General features: G+C 47.1%; 1 protein-coding gene across 1 annotated transcript in view; it reads right to left on the reverse strand.

Annotated features, from left to right (window-relative positions):
• The window catches only part of KIF13B (kinesin family member 13B), a 181148-nt gene extending 171851 nt beyond the window's left edge, over positions 1–9297 (reverse strand). The window contains exon 1 of the mRNA XM_058670086.1: positions 9127–9297. Within this exon, the coding sequence (XP_058526069.1) occupies positions 9127–9181 (55 nt within the window). The 5' untranslated portion in view covers positions 9182–9297. The remainder of the gene's footprint in view (positions 1–9126) is intronic.
• Positions 9298–19886: the final 10589 nt, after the last annotated feature.

A 19886-nucleotide genomic window follows, 5' to 3' on the forward strand; every position in this document is an offset into this window, starting at 1 on the left:
CATTCCATACAGGCACCAGTTCATGTCCTGGTGGCTCTTCTTCCCAGCCAGCTCTCTGCTTGTGGCCTGGGAAAGCCGTGCAGAATGGCCCAATGCCTCAGGATCCTCACCCACATGGGAAACCTGAAAGAAGCTCCTGTCTCCTGGTTTCAGACCAACTCAGCTCTGGCCATTGCGGTCATTTGGGGAGTGAACCAGCAGATGAAAGGCTTGTGTGTCTCTACTCTCTATAAAATCTGCCTTTCAAATAAATGAATCCTTAAAAATAGAAGATAAAAATTTACAAGGCACAGACGAGCAGGTAGCCTAGCAGTCAAGATGCTAAGACTCCAGGATCCCATATCAGAAGGCTTGGGTTTAAATCCCTTCTCTGCCTCCAGCTTCCTGCTCTGGGAAGCAGCAGTATGTACTGCTCAAGTAACTGGGACCCTGCCACTGACCTAAGTGATCCAGTGTGAGAATTTACCCCCTCCTCCAGGCACAGCCCAGCCCTGGCTACGGGGGGCATTTGGGTACTAAATCACAGATGGGAGCACTTTCTCCCCCACCCAGCATCTGTCTCAAATAGAAACTAAAATTACTGGCCTTTTTAGAAAAATACATAAACAATTTTTAAAAATAAAACTTACAAAGCAGAACCAAAGTGCCAGAACAATCTTAGAAAGTTGGAGGACTCACACATTCCATTTTCAAAGCTTAATACAGGGCTGCAACAAGCGAATATGGCACTACTTTCACTACTATAAAAATACAGAACAGAATACACACATCAATGCAATAGAACTGAGAGTCCAGATATAGATTATTACATTCATGGCCAACAGATATTGGCCAAAGTGCCAAGACAATGCTCTATGGGAAAACTGGATCCCTATTACCCACCACATTCAAAATCCCAGGCATTTGTGCCATAGCAAGTTGCATTTTTTGTTCATAACACTAGCATTCCATATGAGTGATGGTTTGACTCCCAGCTACTCTGTCTCTCATCCAGCTTCCTGTTAATGTATCCTGAAAGGCAGTAGATAAAGGTACAAATGACTGGGTCCCCTGCCACCCACACAGGAGACCCAGATGCAGTTCCAGGCACCTAGCTGTGATCTCTCCCAGTCCTGCTTAGTGCAGGCAGTCGGGCAGCAAACCAGCAGATGGAAGACTCATCAATCTTTTTTTCTGTACAACTAAGCTTCAAACAGATGAAAATAAATTCAAAATAATGAATGCTAAATGGATCTAATATTTCTAATAATGATAATAGGATTTGAATACAGATCTCTCCAAAATAATACAAATGACCAATATGGAGATGAAAAATGCTCAATTTAATTGATCAGAGAAATGAAAATCAAAATGAGATTCTACTGATTTATACTCCCTAGAATGGAAATGTTTAAAATGAGGAACAAGTATCAGAGAAATCATGTATTGCTGATGGGAAGGTAAAATGGCACCCTTCGGAAAGCAATGTAGCAATCCTTAGAACGGCTAACAGGTGGGTTAGCCGTTGGCGGCTGAGAGGCAGCTGGGAATATCTGTGTCCCATGCTGAAAGTGCCTGGGTTCAAGTCTGTACTTCACTCCCAATTCCAACTTCCTGCTAATGTGTACCTGGGGAGGTGGGTCCCATCACCCACGTGAGAAACTTGGCTTTGGCCTGGCCCAGCCCAAGATGTAGCAGGCATTTAGGAAGTGAATCAGTGGGTGGGAGCTCTCTATTCCTTTACCTCCCAAACATTTAAAGTAGCTAATTAAAAAAAAAAAAGTTAGCACTACTACATGGCCTAGCAATTTCACTCCTATGTACATTCATACTCATGCAAAAAAAAAAAACCACGCCCACACAAAAACTTGCACACCAGTGTCTATAGTACCATCATTCACAACAGCCACAAAATGCAAGCAACCCAAATGCCCATCAACTAATGAACATCCTTGTAACAAAACATTATTCAGCTATAAAAGGATCAGGTGTTGATGCATACCACAACATGGATAAATCCTGAATCCTGAATATAAGACGTCTGACAGAAAAGTCCACAAATTATATAATTTCATTTATATGGAAAGTGCAAAATAAAAGTAAATTCATAGATAAACACACAGATTTTAGTGGCTGCCAAGAGCTGAAAGAGGAGGGAACAGAGTGTGGCTTCCGATGGGAAAAGGGTTTCCCTTTGGGGTGATGAAAATGTTCTAGAATTGGCAGCAGGGAAGTCTGCACTTCCCTGTTAATATCCTAAAAACTGGGGCCTGGCACGGTAGCCTAATGGTTAGGGTCCTCGCCTTGCACACACTGGGATCCCATATGGGCACTGGTTCTAGTTCTGGCAGTCCCGCTTCCCATCCAGCTCCCTGCTTGTGGCCTGGGAAAGCAGTCAAGGACGGCTCAAAGTCTTGGGACCCTGAACCTGCATGGGAGACCCAGAAGAAGCTCCTGGCTCCTGGCTTCAGATCAATGCAGCACCAGCCATTGCAGCTGCTTGGGGAATGAGCCATCAGATGGAAGATCTTCCTCTCTTTCTCTCCTTCTCTCTGTGTATCTGACTTTCCAATAAAAACAAATAAAGTCTTTTTTTAAAAATCCTAAAAACTACTGAATGTAATACGAATTACACCTAAGAAAGAAAAAAAATGTGGGAGGAACAGCCCCACTACCATTAGTAGGTATAAAACACATTTAGAGTCCTTTCATCATCTTTCTAAGCATTCATTACTTGGAAAATTCCAGATCACCCAACTTTTCTTACTTCCACCTACCTCGCAATCGACCTCAGCAAAGCAATGAAGTCCTCCAGAGCCTGCCAACTGTACAACTATCTTCCCCTGGGTTTCAAAAACTGCCCCTGCACTGGCCCACTTGCTGTGTCACAGGGCTTCCACATCTCCCAGATCTGAGAGCAGCCCTAGGCCTCTAGACCCCACTCCTCCTCATCCTGCCTTTCCATATGCACCTTCTGAAGGGACAGTCATGAGACACACTGCCCCACCCTGACAAGCCCTCATACTTCTTAGCCACGGCCATCACCGTATACTAATTCACTGAAATGACTCTGCCAGTTACCACTGACCATCATGCTGCCAAACACACGAGCACAGCGTTAACCAGTCTGCCCTTCCTTCTTTGATAGTCTTCCTCCCTGTGTTACCAAACATCACTTCCACCTGATCCTTCTTATCCCTCTCTCTCTCCTTGGCCTTGGTGACCTCCTCCTTCACACACATCTCAATCTGAAGTTCTATCTCACACCTGCAGTAATGACTCATCACTCTCTAGGCATCTCAAATCCCTCTGTTGCAGATGCCTATGCAAAACTGCCTTCCGGTCTGCACTCAACAACTCTGCAAGCTCCTTCTAGGCAAATACTGTAGGCACGGAATACAGCACATGATAAGCACAAATTAAAGACTATGGAATGGCCCAAGAACAGAACTCATCAGTCCCCACACTTCCACCCTCAGACCCACTCTGATCTGTTAGTGACACCAGCCCAACCTTGTCATTCAGCTCAGAAACTCCACGGTGCACTGACTGAGCTCAGCGTTGCTCAGATGTGACACAAAACCACAGTGTAGGTGTGACATCCATCTGGACTCCTGCCTGCCACACAGGGTGGCCCTGTGTGGACACCAGGGCAGCTGCTCAAGCTGTTGGTTGTGTCATCCCCAAATCTCACTCTTACTTCTCCTCTTCTTTAAAGTTTCACTTGAAAGATAGGTAGACACACAGGCAGAGACACATCTTCCATTCATTGGTTCACTGCCCAAATACTCACACCAGCCAGGAGTGAGCCAGGCTAAAGCGAGGAGCTACAAATCCAATCCCATTCTCCCACAAGGGTGGCAGGGACCCAAGTACTTGTGCCATCACCTGTTGCCTCCCAGGGTACCTACTAGCAGGAAGCAGGAATGACTAAGGGAGCTGGGACATGAAACCAGCTATGCAGCTATGGGGTGCAAATGTCCCAAGCTGTGGCTTAACTGCTACACTGAATGCCTGCACCGCCAGCCCCATTTCTGCAATTCACAGTTCACTGTTACTACGTACACTTGCTCTGATCATGGATTTACACCTGCGCATCTCATTACCAACAACACTGTAAGTTTCTTCAGGCAAAGATCATGGCAGGCTTCCAGTTAAATCTGAAATGGAAGCCCTGGAAGTCACGCACTGCAGCATCCTGGGGATGACCAGATCCAACACGTTAGTGAAAGCGCATATGAGCTTCAGGTTCCAGAAACATCCTGGTTGGGCAAGTCTGAGACCTCTTGCAGACTCTATGAAATTGGAATTCTACAACTATCTTTCAAAAGTTCACTTTGAAGAATAACAAACCAAAAGCAGTCAGCAGTGATTTTTTTTTTCCCTCTAGTCAACATTAGCAAGCTGGATGCACAAACAAGTGCCATCTTGAAAAGCGATCTCCAGCTTGAGAGAAGGTACATCTGTGTCCCAGGGAGCAGAGACACGCTCGCCCCCCAGGGTGGGAGCCCACTGCTCATCTCTGCCAAGTCTTTCTTGAGCAAGCATGCTTTGCTGAACACAAAGCGAATCTAATCAGCAGGCATGGAGATCAATAAATCCATTTCCACTCAATTAAACAACACAATTCCTCTCCTTAAGTAATAGCTGTCAGTAGCTTCTCCCGTCTTCAAACCTTAACAAGTGGAGTAGTTAGACCTTAGCGATCAGTTTATGGGGATGAGAAGGTAAAAAGTTGGCATTAGTTCTACACACCGTATTTTCTGAATGCATGCCTCTGGCCCTTCGGGTGTGAATCTGAACTCTAGCCACCGGACTAGCCATAGAAACCAAACAGCGCTGCAACAGATGGGTCTCCCTGCCCCTGGCCCATCATGCAGAAGCTAGAGAAACAAGCATCTTCTGTTTCAGCAAACAGTGTTGGGAATGTCCACCCACAGTCACCCTGAGCGCCACATCTGCCAGGGACTTCTGAGAAGGCTGTGGAGCCATCGGTGGCCTCAGGCCCAGCTGGTCTGCCCAGTCCCTTCCTGCCCTGGGCTCCCTTTTACCCTGACCCAGCCTCTCCGCTGTGGCCTTGACTCTGAGCAGCCAGGAATCTGCCACTGACCTAGGTTTCCAGTTCCGTCTGTCTCCTTCACATCTGTGTCCAAGGCCTCCCAGAAGCTCCACAGAGAACCATGCTATGTCCAGACTTCTGGCCTAGCCAGCCTTGAGGGGACCCTGCAACTTGCCTTGACCTTTTCCATCCCATGCTTATCAACCTCCAAGAACAGTCCTTTCCGAGGGCCTTGTGCCTAAAGCAATCTCCGGGTCTTTGCTCTCAGGCTGTACTTCCTCTTCCTGGGAGCAAGGTTCTCTCCCCCACTGGCACAACCAACCAATCCATTCAGACCGGAAGACTCCTTCCATGCTAATCACCTGGCCTGCAGGTACCTCTCTCCACATTGCAGCACTTCCCGTCACTCAGCTGGCACTTCATAACCAGTAGTCATCTGGACTTGTTTACCTCTTAATCTTATCTTTTCACATGAAGGGCATTTCCTCATGAGCACAAACCACACAGCCAACTATGAAAAGCTGTGGATGATAACACCAGGCAACATAAAGAAGGTGGTTAGGAAATAAATTCACCCACTGAGCCCATAATTAATTTTTTTACATTACTCTGCATACAACAGTCATCACACTAGCAGAGTCCATCACAGTCATACCTTTAATTTCATCATCTTTTTTCCACTAATGTCATAAAGTCATCTTTGTTAACAGATGAGGGTAACCATCACCATTTTTAATGGCTATATAATAGTCCCTCCACTGACATGCTAGACCACAATTAACTGTCTCTTGCGTTACTGCATAAATCTTCATGTCTTTCATTGCACCAAGGTACTATGAAATGCAGACTAAACTACTGAGAAATGCCTGCTGGGATAAATTTATGATCTATGCTTCCTAATGTATGACATAACCTATTTGTTGTTTCTTACTAATACAACTTCTGGTGTAATTTTCTGGTTCCATCCCTATACGCCAGGTAGGCAACAAAGGTATTTTCCCAAATACTTTTTATACAGATCCATTATTCTTCAGTTAATCTAAGCAGATTTAAACATGGGAAGTCCCTTGAGGAAAGATAGTAAGCCCTGCATACTATCAAGCTGACAGCTGGTAGGCATTCCATAAAAAAGCCCACTTGCCTAGAACATATCTTCTAAATCACCGAAAGTGACAGAACTTTAAATTCCTGAAAAAGAGTATCACTGATCTATCTACTTGTATCTACGATGCTTGTAAAACTTTCAACTCAATTAATGATGGCACCGATTAATAATGCATGGGAAGTGTTCTGTCCAGGACAGAGCGGGTGGCGGCAACAGCAGCCTGCTGAGCCGCACCAACAACAGGAAAATACATACAGTATCTGCAAATACAATGCCCAAGATCTTGTCACAAAAAAGGCTCTTACTCCTTCGGCTGGTAAGCCAGATGCAGACAGACCAAAGGAAATAAAAAGGTGTAACAGTTAAAACAGGTAAAATTACACATGCATGTCCACTCAAACTGGAACAGAAATAAGAAAAGCCATGGGGAACAGAGATGTGGGATATTTTTCCTTTGTATTGTCTGCCTTATAGGTATGTCAAAATATCTACCTAGCAAAACATTCCCGGCACAAGAGCCAATATCGGTCTTATTATTTCAGAATTAGGGCCTAATGCTTTCATTAAAGTTCAAAGAAATTAACTTCCGAAACATAAGTGCAATTTAGCAAACAGACTGATGCACTCTTACTTTTGTGATAAACGGTAAACAAGAAACCAATCAACTACCTGAAGATGCAACCCTAAATAGGATCAGAATCCAAATCCTGTAAAAAACATAGGGGTACCACAAAGGTTTCTGGGAAATTTCAGACTTTTCTCAAAACACAGCTAATGTGGTTCCAAATACCAGAGTCTCCACCAAGCAATGCCATCCCCAGGGTACCTCAGAGTACCCCACACTCAGAACCTGCTTCTGCCATGGCACCAGCACAGTGATTCACCTCGAGCCAGAATCACTCACTGCAACTTTGTATTTATTTTCCCAGAAGCAACAACTCTCCAAAGTAACAGATTCTTTTCAACAGGGCTAGAAAGGAAAATAGTTTTGTTTTAGACTTTCGGTGCAAACTCCACAGACAGCCTAATTGAAAAGTCACTGGCTTGAGCGTGTCACTTTTTTGTACCCTGTAACAGCACTCGGACTTAACATCAACAACTATTTCTAGATCAGATGGAAGAGCCAATTTTAACGATCTGTGTTCAATCGCTAAAAAAAAGAAACCTTCATGCATGTCCAGGTGTGTAAGGCCCAGGTGAGGGAGAGTGCTGAGAAAAGGGAAGCGCTCCGGGCCAGATGACAGTGGAATGCCAGGCAAGCAGCAGCCAACAGCCACTCCACAGCTAACACACTCCTCTGCCCACCTCTCACCTGCCACAATGACAACTGTTGCCATCTCAGCAGCCGCAACTTGCAGGTGATTCCCCTCCAAAGAGTGAAGCTGACCGGAAGAGAGAGAGGTGGAGGGGAACCAGCTCTGAAATTCGACATGAGGCTTTCCTGCCCTGGTTGGTCAGCTGCCTCTTGAGCGCTGATATTCCCAAGTTTGTTAAAAGAAAATTTTAAGAATGCGCTGAAACTATCCTTTCAGAACCAATTTCGAGACATGTTGTTTTATCATTTGCTTGGTTTTTTTTTTCTTATAAATATGAAGTGAGCCAAGATGCCCGCTGCAAACTTAAAAATTAGAGCTTCTGATAACTCCCCAGGGGATTCCATTTAAGTTTCTTCATTTCACCAGAACATGGAGGTAGTGAAGGTAAATTAACCAAGACTCCAATCTCCGGCAGACTGAGAAGTTCATTAAGTACTTAGAAAAAACTCACCTGACAGCCTTAAGCAACTCTTAGCAGGAACTGGTGGACAAACCAAGAACCAACTCCAAGGGAGTGACCAACTTCCAACAGGGACAGCCCAGGAAAACTATGTCAATGGGCTGCCTTGTCTATCTCAACAAAGACAAGCAAAGCCTGTCATGTCTACATAAAATTAACACTTGATTTTGAACCAAGAAGTTACAAATTTAAGGCAAGCTGGTGAGCTTAGGAGAGGACTCCAGTACTAGCGAACGATTCTGACCCACTACAAAGCCATATCCCGGACTCCCAGCAACGACTCCCAGGAGCACGACCTTGTATATCAAGTGTCTTCTAATGTATTATCTCATTTAGAGTAACTTGCCCAGTCGTGCCTCTAGCTAAGTATCCAAACCAAGACCCAGCCCATCTTCTGCCCCCTCGACCCCTCGAAAGATGATTTAAATGTCCCCGGCTTATCTGCTTTCCCTACCCTCCCTACACACACCAGAGAATGTCTGAGAGATACAGTTTCACAAGAATCTTGGCACCTTGACTATTTATTGTTGAAAGATGACGAATATGACTCCAAGCAAAAACAAAAGTTTCTCAACCGTCCAAACCCGAAGAGAAAAAATTTTAAAAACTAACAGGCATCTTTTTTCACCTGATCTCAATCAAAGCATAGTAGTTACTTCCCAACTCTTTTAAAGACAGTCCAGGTTAAAGCAATACAGAGCGGGGAGGAGGCGGGAGAGGCGGAGTGGAAGAAAACAAGGCGAAGGAAAAGGAATACTTGAGAGCCGCGGGTCACAGAAGTATGGGGCCGGAGTTGGGGCGACTCGGGGTACTGGGGCACGCAGTGTGGGGCCGGGTGGGTGAGCGGGGCCGTGGTGACAGCTGGCTGGGACGAGCTGAGGCAGAGGGCACCGAGAGCAAGACGGGGCGCAATCCCCGTGGGGACGAGGAACCCCGTGGGGGGCGCCCTCCCGGGAGACGCCGAGGGCCAAAGGGCGCCAGGCGGGGCGGCCGGCGGAAGGGGCAGCGGCGGCTCGGCTGGCGGCTCGGCGGTGGGGCCCCGCGGCACCCCAGGACGGGCCGGCCGGGGCCGGGGGAGGGAAGGACGTGGGTGCTAGGCTTCGGGGTGCCCCGCCGCCACTGCGGACCCCCCACGGCGGCCGAGGGACCGGCGCGCCAAGCACCTGCCGCCTCCGCCGCGCGGCCCGGCGGGCTCCTCCGCGCTCACCTCGTCGGTTCATGGGCCGGATCCGCACCGCCACTTTCACTTTGGAGTCTCCCATTCTTGCCGCTGCCGAAGCTCTCGCTCGGCTTCCGTCTGCCGCGGCCACCGGGCAACTCTTCGTGGCTGACCCGGCGGGAGAGGAGGCGTGTGGGGTGGGAGGTGGGGGGAGGACGGCCTGAGGGAGGAGGGCGGGACGGGGGCGGGGCCTTGTCGGGGAGGGCGGGGCCGGCGCGAGCTCGGGGCGCGCCCCGCTGCCTGACGGGACTTGTAGTCTCTGCGAGGACGGCGTAGGCGGACGCTGGGCCAGCGGGCTCTGGCGGGAAAGTTCCCAGCGTGCGTCGCTCCCTGGAACTTGTCAGCCGTTGGGGCTGTTGGCAAGGCCCTCTATTTCTACAACTTTCTTAACCATCGCTACGAGTAGGCTGTGGAGGGGTTGGTCTCTCACTTAAAGAGAAACACTGCATCGGCGGTGTTGGGGACCCCCGTTTCCTGCCAGCCAAGTTTGGCGTTGGAACCCCTGGCTCCCTCCCCACCCCCATCCCCCGACCTTGTGCGCTGAACTTGTCCTTCAAGGCAAAGTTAAAAGTCGCTTCTGGGGCAGGCATTTGCTGCAGCGGATGAGACGCCTACAGCTGATGCTGAAATGTCTGGCCAGATTCTAGTGCTGCCGGCTTCTACTAATTCTAGCTTCCTGCACATGCAGAGAGAAAACTGTGGCTGCCCGGGTTCCTGCCACAGACTGAGAGACCCAGAGAGTGTTACAGGCAGCTGAGGAGGGAACGCGGGAATGGAAATGGAGGGTCTCTCTCCCCTCCCTTTTTGGAATTATTTTTAAATGCTAGTGTAAAATAAAGAACCATTTTATGGATGAATAAGTACAGAGCGCTGTCAGGTCGTGTAATTTTACCAACAATCTTGTCGACTGACCTTGAATACGAGCAGTATTGTCCCAAACGTGTTTAAAAATGCCTTAATGCCTTTAAAAGTAAAGAAATCCATGTACCCCCCCCCCAAAAAAAAAGTAAAGAAATACTGGCACAGTGAGGCTGCATAGATGAAGCTTGAAGACGGTCTGTGAAGTGGAATAGGTCAGACAGAAGAAATCAATGATTCCACTCTCTGGGGTGCCTAGGGCAGTCCAGTTCACTCAGGCGAGTAGACAAATAGCTGCTAGGAGTGGGCAGAAGGGCAGAGGGGCAGTTAGTGTGTAATGGCTGCTGCTCGGTGGAGTGGGCATTTGACCTTGTGGTTGGTGCACCCACACGCCATGTGCGGGTCCTGTGTCTCCCAGCAGGCAGCATATGGGGGTTCACGTACTTGCACGCCTGCTGGCTGTGTGGGAGACCTAGATTGGGTTGCTGGCTCCTGGTTTCCAGCTGTAGCCCAGCCCAGTCCCACCTGTGACAATCATTTAGGGAATGGGCCAGAGGATAGGAAAAATCTCTCTCACTCTCTACCTTTCAAATACATTTTTTTTTAAATTTTCAGTACCTGTCTATAACTCAGTAAAATTTGTTATTACATGACATGTCCATATGCTAGCTTAAGTAATAGCTTTTTCAACAGAAGCAAAGCTCCCTGGAAACACTAAGGAAACACTGCTGAAATTGCAGCTGAAACTTTAGAGAGGAAAAAGTCCCTAAGGGGCTGAGCGAAGAGAGGGAATTTACTAGGAAGGAGGTGAGGACTTTCTGTAAAGTTCCGAAACTAAATTGTTCTGGAAATAGGGATTGCAAGAAAATGATAGGCACTGCCCTAGAGCCAGGCAGGGAAAACCCCTGTGGGCGCCTCTCCCTTTTGACCTGTGGTCTACCCTATCTCTCCGTGGTCATCTGCAGTGCAGGGAAAGAATGAGGATCCTTCCAGAAGGGAGCCTGAGACTAGGGTTGATCTTATCCTGTGACAGGCGAGACGGAGAGGGCTGCCATGCCAGTTACAGCCCGCAGCTGGGGAGTGCTTCCGCAGCCTGGAAAAGGAGGGAGGCGGCCGCAGGCAGCACGAGGCAGCACGAGGTGGGGCTTGCGCAGGCTGCTGCAAGACTCCAGGGAAGTCCTCATTTCTCTCTTTTCAACGACAGAGAGGAAATCGAGAAAAAGAACTAGGAAGTAAGTCCCTCCCCTGAACCTTGGTGCTCAAAAACAAATCAACAAATATGGGGCACTGTGGCCATAGTGGGTTAAGCTGCTGTCTGCAAAGCCAGCGTCCCATAGGGGTACTGGTTCATATTCGCAACTTCTCCACTTTGATCCAGGTGTCTGCTAGTGGCCTGGGGAAAGCATAACATGTCCCAAGTCCTTGGGTTCTAGCTACCCATGTAGAAGCTCCATCTAGATGAAGCTTCTGGCTTCAGCCTTGCCCAGCAGAGGCTGTTGGGGCCACTTGAGGGATGAACCAGTGGAAGGGAAATCTCTCCCCATTCTCCACTCTAACTTCCTTTCAAATAAATAAATCTCTAGTATATGTATGTGTGTGTGTGTGTGTGTGTGTGTGTATAGTGATACTATGTAGATCTTGTCAATGTTAAGTTTCAGGCATAATTATGAGGAACTTTTCATTACTCTATAAAATCTTGCAAGTCTACTCATTGCAAAACTAGTTTCTAGCTTATTCTTTGTTGCTTTCCATTCAACACTATCTGATGGTCTCACCATAGTCTGGTTAACACATTTTGCCCTACCGTTCAATGTGTGCATTTTAAGATCATCTTTAGTGGGTTTTTTTCTCAAGTATTTGAAGGGCAGAGATAGAGCAAAACCTTCCATCCACTAGTTTATTCCTCAAAAGCCTGCAGCAGCTCGGATTGGGCCAGGCTTAAGCCACATTCCTGGAACTCCAACCAGGGCTCTCACATGGGTGGCAGGAACCCAGGCACTTGAACCATCATGGTTTCCTCTGCAGGTGCACATTAGCAGGAAACCAGATCTGAAGTGAAACAGCCAGGACTGACTAGCTCTCAGGCACTGGGATATGAAATCCAGGGACCCCCTGGGGCCTTAACCACTGCACCAAACACTTGCCCTCACTGTGCAATCCCACTCTGTGGAAATGTGCTCATGTACATTATTCTGTCCACAGGAGTTCAAAGGACCTGAATAACACAATTGTTTTTTCCAAAAGAGTTTCTAAAACCCCACTGTTTAAAATGGCAACTGTGCAGTAAGTTCTTGAAAAAGGTGTTGGGGGCCCGACAGCGTGGCCTAGCAGCTAAAGTCCTCGCCTTGAATGCGCCAGGATCCCATATGGGCACCAGTTCTAATCCCGGCAGCTCCACTTCCCATCCAGCTCCCTGTTTGTGGCCTGGGAAAGCAGTCGAGGACGGCTCCAAAGCTTTGGGACCCTGCATCCACATGGGAGACCCGGAAGAGGTTCCTGGTTCCTGGCTTCGGATCGGTGCAGCACTGGCTGTTGCGGCTCACTTGGGGAGTGAATCATCAGACGGAAGATCTTCCTCTCTGTCTCTCCTCCTCTCTGTATATCTGACTTTGTAATAAAAATTAATCTTAAAAAAAGAAAGAAAAAAAGAAAAAGGTTTTGGACCTGGTACAACAACCTAGTGGCTAAAATCCTACCATGCATGCACCAGGATCCCATATGGGCGCTGGTCCATGTCCCAGCTGCTCCACTTCCCATCCAGCTCCCTGCTCGTGGACAAGGAAAGCAGTCGAGGACAGCCCAAGTCCTTGGGATTCTGCACCCGTGTGGTAGACCCAGAAGAAGCTCCAGGCTCCTGGCTTCAGATCAGCTCAGCTCCAGCCATTGCAGCCACTTGGGAAGTGAACCAGAGGGTGGAAAATCTTTGTCTCTCCTTCTCTCTGTAAATCTGACTTTCTAAGAAAAATAAATAAATCTTTAAAAAGAAAAGAAAAAGGGAGGTTTGGAGTTGATAATTTCCTCAAGGCAAACTGAAGCAGAACTGACTAGCTCTTCGCCCTGATCTTTGCCAGACCACTTAGCCTTCCCAGTTGTAGTATCCCAAGCTACCCTCGGAGTTCTTTGAGAACTCCCACAGAGAGGGGCTCCTTTAAATCTCTTTATCTCCCATCTCTAGAACAGTGTCTGGTACATAGTAGACGCTTCCCACATTGGGAGGAATGAGAATGTTGCAACACAGCATGGCCATCGACCTCTATGATTAAATGATTCTGTTCAATTCATACACTTAGTAAATGGCAGTGCTGAAATGCATACACAATTGCATTTGCTTCCCAAAAAAGTCTTTTCTCTTTCTATGAAGGAAGCCATTCCTGAATGTCCTCTTACCTATCTTTCAACTTGGCACTGTCTTTCCTGTGTTGTGAATTCCTTGAGGGGACGCCTGGGTCTCTATAATACTGTCAGGCAAAGAATTAGATAGGAGCAGCTGGGGAGGGGTTGCACAACCTGTCCCTGCTCTCCGGCCTGGGTCACCTGAGACCTCCCACTTTGCACAGGCTAACTTGCAGTTTAAGTGTCCTGAGAAAATGACAACTCAACCAAACCAGGGAAGTCTAGTTTATAGCCACGTGGGCAGAGTCCAAAGGTATGCAGCTCCCAGATGCCAATCACAAATACCAATCATGAGTGTCAACTGCCACATACCAGTCAACACCCTTAAGCTTTGGGGATAAAAGGCCCAAACCAGGAAGAAAGTGTGCCACAGTTCCTCTCAACTGGCTCTATTCTCCCTTGGAACATGTTTTCACAAACTGCTTTACTCCCCTTCCTTTCCTCTGTCTGAGCTGTAATTTGTTGCTCTGCCAGTCATTGATGGTATTGGCAATCACCAGTTTCCAGACTGTTCTGTCTCAGAGGCTGGTGATGGGGTAAGCCCTGGGCTCAGCACTTCACAAACATCATCTCCTCAAATGCCACACCACCTGACAAGGTTGGCACTATTACTGGAACATTTGGTAGTTAAGAAACTAGGTTTCACACACACAGACCTGAGTTAGAGGGACCTAAATGCAAGCCCCTGGGTCCCCACGTGCCTTTCAGCACGTGGACCATCCCCACCACTGCACCCTACCTCTCCTTGTAGTATCGGGGTGCTCGGATGGGTCCCACAGCCTCCACTGATACTCTCAGTAACCACCCACTGGCACAGCCACACCTGCCTCCTGCATGACTTACTGCTGCTCCACCTAGGAAATGAAACACCATGATTCTCATCCTCTGCCTCAAGCTCCTCCACCCAACTCACTCTCTTACTCTGTAGGCTCAGCACCCGCTTCCAAAGCCTCTAGCTCTTCAACATACCCCTTTTCTCATACACACGCACCCTCAGGTTTGTTCTTTTATACCCCCAGCCTCTGTCTCTTGATTGTGTGGTCAACAGCACAGTATGAATCCCTCAACCTAGGTTGTCAATTCACCTCCCGCAGGTTCCACAACTGGGTGAGGAATCCACCTGGAGGAAGTTACACAGTCATTAAGGCTGATGTCTTTACATATCTGAGATCCTCAAAGCCAGCAGGGCTCTCCTATGCCCTCAAAACCCTTTACCTTCTCAGTTCCTGAATTCCCCCAGGACCTTTTCCATCTCCCCAACCCTCTTCAAGCTCTTTCCTAACAAGGCCATTCTCCCCGCTAGATCACCTCCCTAGTAAAATCAGTGTTCTTAGGTAGAAATTTCATAAACTTCTTATGCCCAAAATTTTTACCACTGGCTGTATCCAGCACCAACTTCCTCCTTCAGTGACAGGGGTGGGCACTGTCTTAACTCAGTACTGCAGCCTCTCATCCCACCACTCTGGCAGTGTTTTGTTAGACATCCCCACCAGACCAATTTAGCCTCTCCTTCTGCAGTAGCATCTTTTTCTCAGCTGAAAATCTCCCAGAGAAAAACAGAAACAAACAATAACATTTGCAGAAAATACAAGGGCAATTTCCACAATCCTAACTTCTCCCCTAGGTATCAGTCTCCCTGCCTCCTCCATTGCCAATGTCCCCCAAACAACAGTATACACTCACAGCCTTCCAAACCTCACCCGTCATCAATCAATTGTCCACTTAAACATGCTCTCATCACCTTTATCCCTCCAATAAAATTCACTACAAAGTGTACCATCCACCTTCCTGCTGCAAACCCAGAAGGATAGCTTTTGGTTTTCACTTTACCTGACTTTTCTACAATCACTTGGTGATATAGAACACCTTTTAATGGAAGCTTGCTTCTCTTGGTTTCTGTTACATCTCTGTTCCCCTTGTTTTAGCTGGTTTATTACTTTGATCAATGCACTTCCATGACTGGAATACAAAGCTTCAGGACCAAGAGGTTTGTTTAGACTTCTGGGGACTTTGCAACTTCTCTGAAATGTTTTGCTGCCTCTTTCTTGTTCAGTGCTATGTGGGAATTCCTATTAAAGATAATACCCTCAAAAAGGTGGATGTTCAGAAGAGTTGGCCTGGGCAATAATATGGAAGGTGAATATTTCATCCCATTCAGGAGGTAATGGAGATAAAGGAGCCAAGCTGAGAGACAAAGTAGGTAAGAAAGAAGACAGAAGAGAGAAATGCTAGTCTGCATCCAGGACCTCACTTGCAAAAAGCTCAGGTGACTGTCACTCTGGTATCTGCCCATCTTATAACACAGCCACCACTCTATTCTAAGCCTACCCAGGTTTTGCTTTTAAAGCTCCTGCAGACTTCCTCTTCAACAGTTACACATGGGCAGAAAGTATCCCTCCTCCCTGTGTGAGGCTTTCATTTTGGGATTATTAGCTTCTGTTCCTTCCAAAGAGAAAAGTCACAACACCTTGGATTTAGGAGGCTGAGATGATCTGGCTTAGATATTAAGGGAATAACAAGTTTATAAGAATCCTCTGAGTGCTGAAAGTTAAACACGTTCCCCCCAGTAAGAGGGACTCAGGCAATGCCCTCTTTCTCTGGGATCTCCTTTGCAATGAGCTGGGATTTATGGGCCTCTGAGGACAAGGTGTACCTTGCAAACTAGTTTATTGACATATTGGCATATTTAATGTTTATTTGGCCCATCCTTAAGGGGAGGGACGTTTGCTGTCTATATTTGGGTCAGGAGTTTTGGAGGCAAGACGTCTAACCTCTACGGCCAGTGTGGTGAAGGCATTAAGGGGTTGGGCAAGACCATAGTCAGGGTCAAATCCAAGCCATGGAGGTGACATCACTTAGTTGTGAGCAGTACACTGACCATAAAAAGCTGGGTTTCTCGTTGCTATGGAAGTGGCACTTCCCTCACTGCTTACCTCCTGTCTTGCAACTGATGTCATCCTGTATCCTTGCCTTAGTTACTGGTTCTCGAATTCCTGTCTCCCCTGAGATTTCTTTCTCTGCTATCGGAGTCTAGCCAGGCAGGCCCCCTGTCTTCTCCCAAAAGTCATGCTTGATGTTTCTTCCATTGGCTGGTGTTTCCATTCTGGAAACTTTTCTAACATTGTACCATATTAGTGTTTGGTTACAAGCTGGCTTAAATAATGCATGTTAGGTCTTGCCTTTTCCAGTTACACTGAACACTTCTCTGCACAGGAATAAGGTCCTCTCTTCTTTGGTGTCACTCCGATCAAGTGAAGAGCAGATGGCTGACCTGAGGAATCACAGAAGGCTGAATGGTGATGCTCCAATTTTAGGCAAAGAGATCAAAAGCCAAGAGGTAAAGAGAACAGCTTTCATCATTTTAATGGCAATTCTGGAGTGATAAGAAAGGAGAGGAATGAAATAATCCTGGGGAGAAAAAAGGGTGATCTTCATTCTTTCACTCTATTAAGGAAGTTTAAGCTCCTTCCAGTTTCCCATGAGCTAGAACACTATGGCAGTCAGCAACTGAGAACTCCTCCCAGAACACACAGAATCACACTAAACTCCCCCAACAGTCTGGCGGCTGGATGACCTTGACTGCGCCCCCCTTTTTTGACCAGTCTCTACAGCACCTCATCAGTAATGAATCTCTGATGGGCCTCGTCTGTCTCCATCAATCATTCAGGACAGAGGTCAGGAGAGGGTACCCTTTTGGTTTCATTCAAGGCAGACTGTACAGTTCAGTCCATTAGTGAGCACAAAAGGACGTCCATAAAATATTCATCGGTTGTGGTACCAACACGTGGACTGCCTGGGGCTCTGGGCCTGAACGATCCCGTGGGGCAGCAGGATTTGCAGATGCAGTGTGCCCCTCCCGCTCGGTGGTTTCCGGTGCTCATCAGCAGATCGGATTGAGGGCTCACAGGGATTTAGTGAAACCAGAGGGGAAGTGGTTGGGGACGGGGGTGAAGGTACATGAGTGTGCAGGCTCCCAGTCAAGGAGAAGCTGCTGATTTTTTTTTCCCCATATAAAGGGTAATTTGGAGAAAGAACAAAACCTTCCCTGAGAAATAATGGATAGAGTGTGAAGAAATCAGAAAAGCATTTGGACCAGTAATCAGAACAATAGTTGGGAAGCCCCAATTCCATATGGGGAGTGCCTTGGTTCAAGGCCTGATTATTCCCTATCCAGCTTCCTGCTGGTGCACACCCGGGAAGCAGCAGGTGACAGCTCAAGTACATGGGTTCCTGCCATCCGTGTGGGAGGCCTGGGTTGAGTTCTGGGCTCCTAGTTTCCATCTGAGATAGTCCTGGCCATTAGGGGCATTTGGGAGTAACCCAAACTTTCTCTTTTTCTGCCTGTCAAATAAATTTGGCAAAAAAACAAACAAACGAAAAACCATATTTTTAAAGAAATCTGAAAGCTGGTACTATGACAGAGTGGGTTAGGCCACATTTGAAATGCCAGTATCCCACTGGCTTGAATGTTAGCCTCTGTTTCTGATCAGCTCCCTGTTAACATACCTGGACAGACCCTAGAGGATGGCCCAACTACTTGGGCTCCTGCCACTCTTACAGGAGACACAGCTGGAGTTTCAGGTCCCTGCCTTCAACTTGGCCCAGCCCCAACCATTATGGCCATAGATCTTTCTCTCTGTAAATTTTGACTTTCAAAATAAATTTTAAAATCGTGAAACAACAACAACAGCAACAAAACACCTAAATTAAAGAAATCTGGCTGTAATAGACCTGGGAAAAGGCTCCAAGTCCTGCAACGTCGTCCTCCATTTACACATTATTGATACTTTTCATCCAATAGAACCAACTCAATCCAACCAATTGCCAATCAAGAATCACAAGGTGAGTGTGACGTCCCTTACTTTTCTAGAAGTGACACTTTGGAGAGAAGTACGCTGCTAGGAGGGAAGCAAATATCCACTGCACCCCTGCTTTTCCAGGGACAGTACCAGCTATGGCAGCTGCAGGTGGGTAGGGGTAAGGTTAGAAGAGGAGAAAGAAAGGCCACTTGGAAGCAAGAGGGTGGGAGTGCCAAAGTCCCAAAGCTGGAAGGCATAAAAGGACAGAACAAAAAAGATGTCCCAGGCTAGGAGGGATGTCTCTGGAGGTTACAGCCTGCTAGCCGCCGAGCATGAAGCCATTAAGGAGAAACCCCAGACAGCTGCGGCTGGGGACACTTTGCACTTGCCTCACACACAGGAAATGCCACAGGCTTCATTTTTCTATGCCACGAAGGGAGACTTGTGTCAGCTGGGCCCTCGATCTGGAGGCTGTCCTACCCACTGAGAAGCCAGGCGCTGGAAGAGCCTCAGGGCGGTGGCAGCGGCTGAGCCAGAGGCAGCTGAGCCTGAGCAGGGACCGGGAGGACAGCTGGGGCTGCTCACACACTTGCTTGGAGTTTTTCAGGTCAGAACTGGAAAAACTAAAGTATTTTTGTAAGCTAACAACTTAGCAAGCTTTTTTAAACAGGGTTTTATTTATGTGAAAGACAGAGACGGGAAAAAGGAAGTGAACTTCTGTAGTCCTGAACACTCAATAGAATCCCAATTTCCAGTCTGATCAACTGAATCACGACCCACTGGAACCAGATGAAAATTCAGCTGTATGACTCCGTAACTCTGTGCTTGATTTTTTTTTCTAAGAAAGCTGCCATGTTTTCTTATCATTTTAGATAAAATCCTTTCAGCTCTGAAGTGCACTTGGTCTGGCTCTTGTACTAGTTGTTGTACACAGCGTTCTTCAGGGTACTTGCTGGGCTTAAATTTCATAAGGTAAATTTGCCGTTTGTTGAAAAGAAAAAGAGAGAGAAATCTTCTATATATGCTGGCTCATTCCCCAAATGGCTGCGTCAGCCAGGGCTGGCCCAAATTGAAGGCAGGAGGCTGGAACTCCACCCAGGGTTCCCTCGTGGCTAGCAGGGACCCATGTAGCTGGGCCACCTGTTGCTGCTTTCCCACACGCCTTTGTTGGAAGCTGAATTGAAACTGGAGCAGCAGTGACTCGAGATGGGATGCTGCCCTCAAAACCGGAGGCTTAAACCACTACGCCATAACGCCAGCTGCCACTTGGCAAACCTTTACCGAAAAAAATTAAATACCTAATTTTTGACTTTTTGGAAAGCCAACTGGGATACCCTCATGCCAGACCAAAAAAAAAAAGAATAACTAAGTACGCATGTGTATTATTTTTCAACATAAAATAACTATTGATTTCCAATTACATATTACTCTGTTACATTTCTATTACATAAATGCTGCTGTTTAAGCAAAATGATATCAGACTAGTTAATAGGATAAATTAATAATTAATAATAGGGCTAATTAAAAATACTCTGCAAGAAAAATATAACAATATTTTTGTAAGGCTGTTTTTTTTTTCTCTGACATGGCAATTAAAAACCTCAAAACTCATTGGATATTTACCTTCTGCAGGTTGGGGCGGCCATGTGGCGCAGCAGCTACGAGGCACCTTGGAATGCTGCATCCCATATTAGAGAC

Source organism: Ochotona princeps, chromosome 11 (genome assembly GCF_030435755.1).
Source record: "Ochotona princeps isolate mOchPri1 chromosome 11, mOchPri1.hap1, whole genome shotgun sequence".
Lineage (NCBI taxonomy): Eukaryota > Metazoa > Chordata > Mammalia > Lagomorpha > Ochotonidae > Ochotona > Ochotona princeps.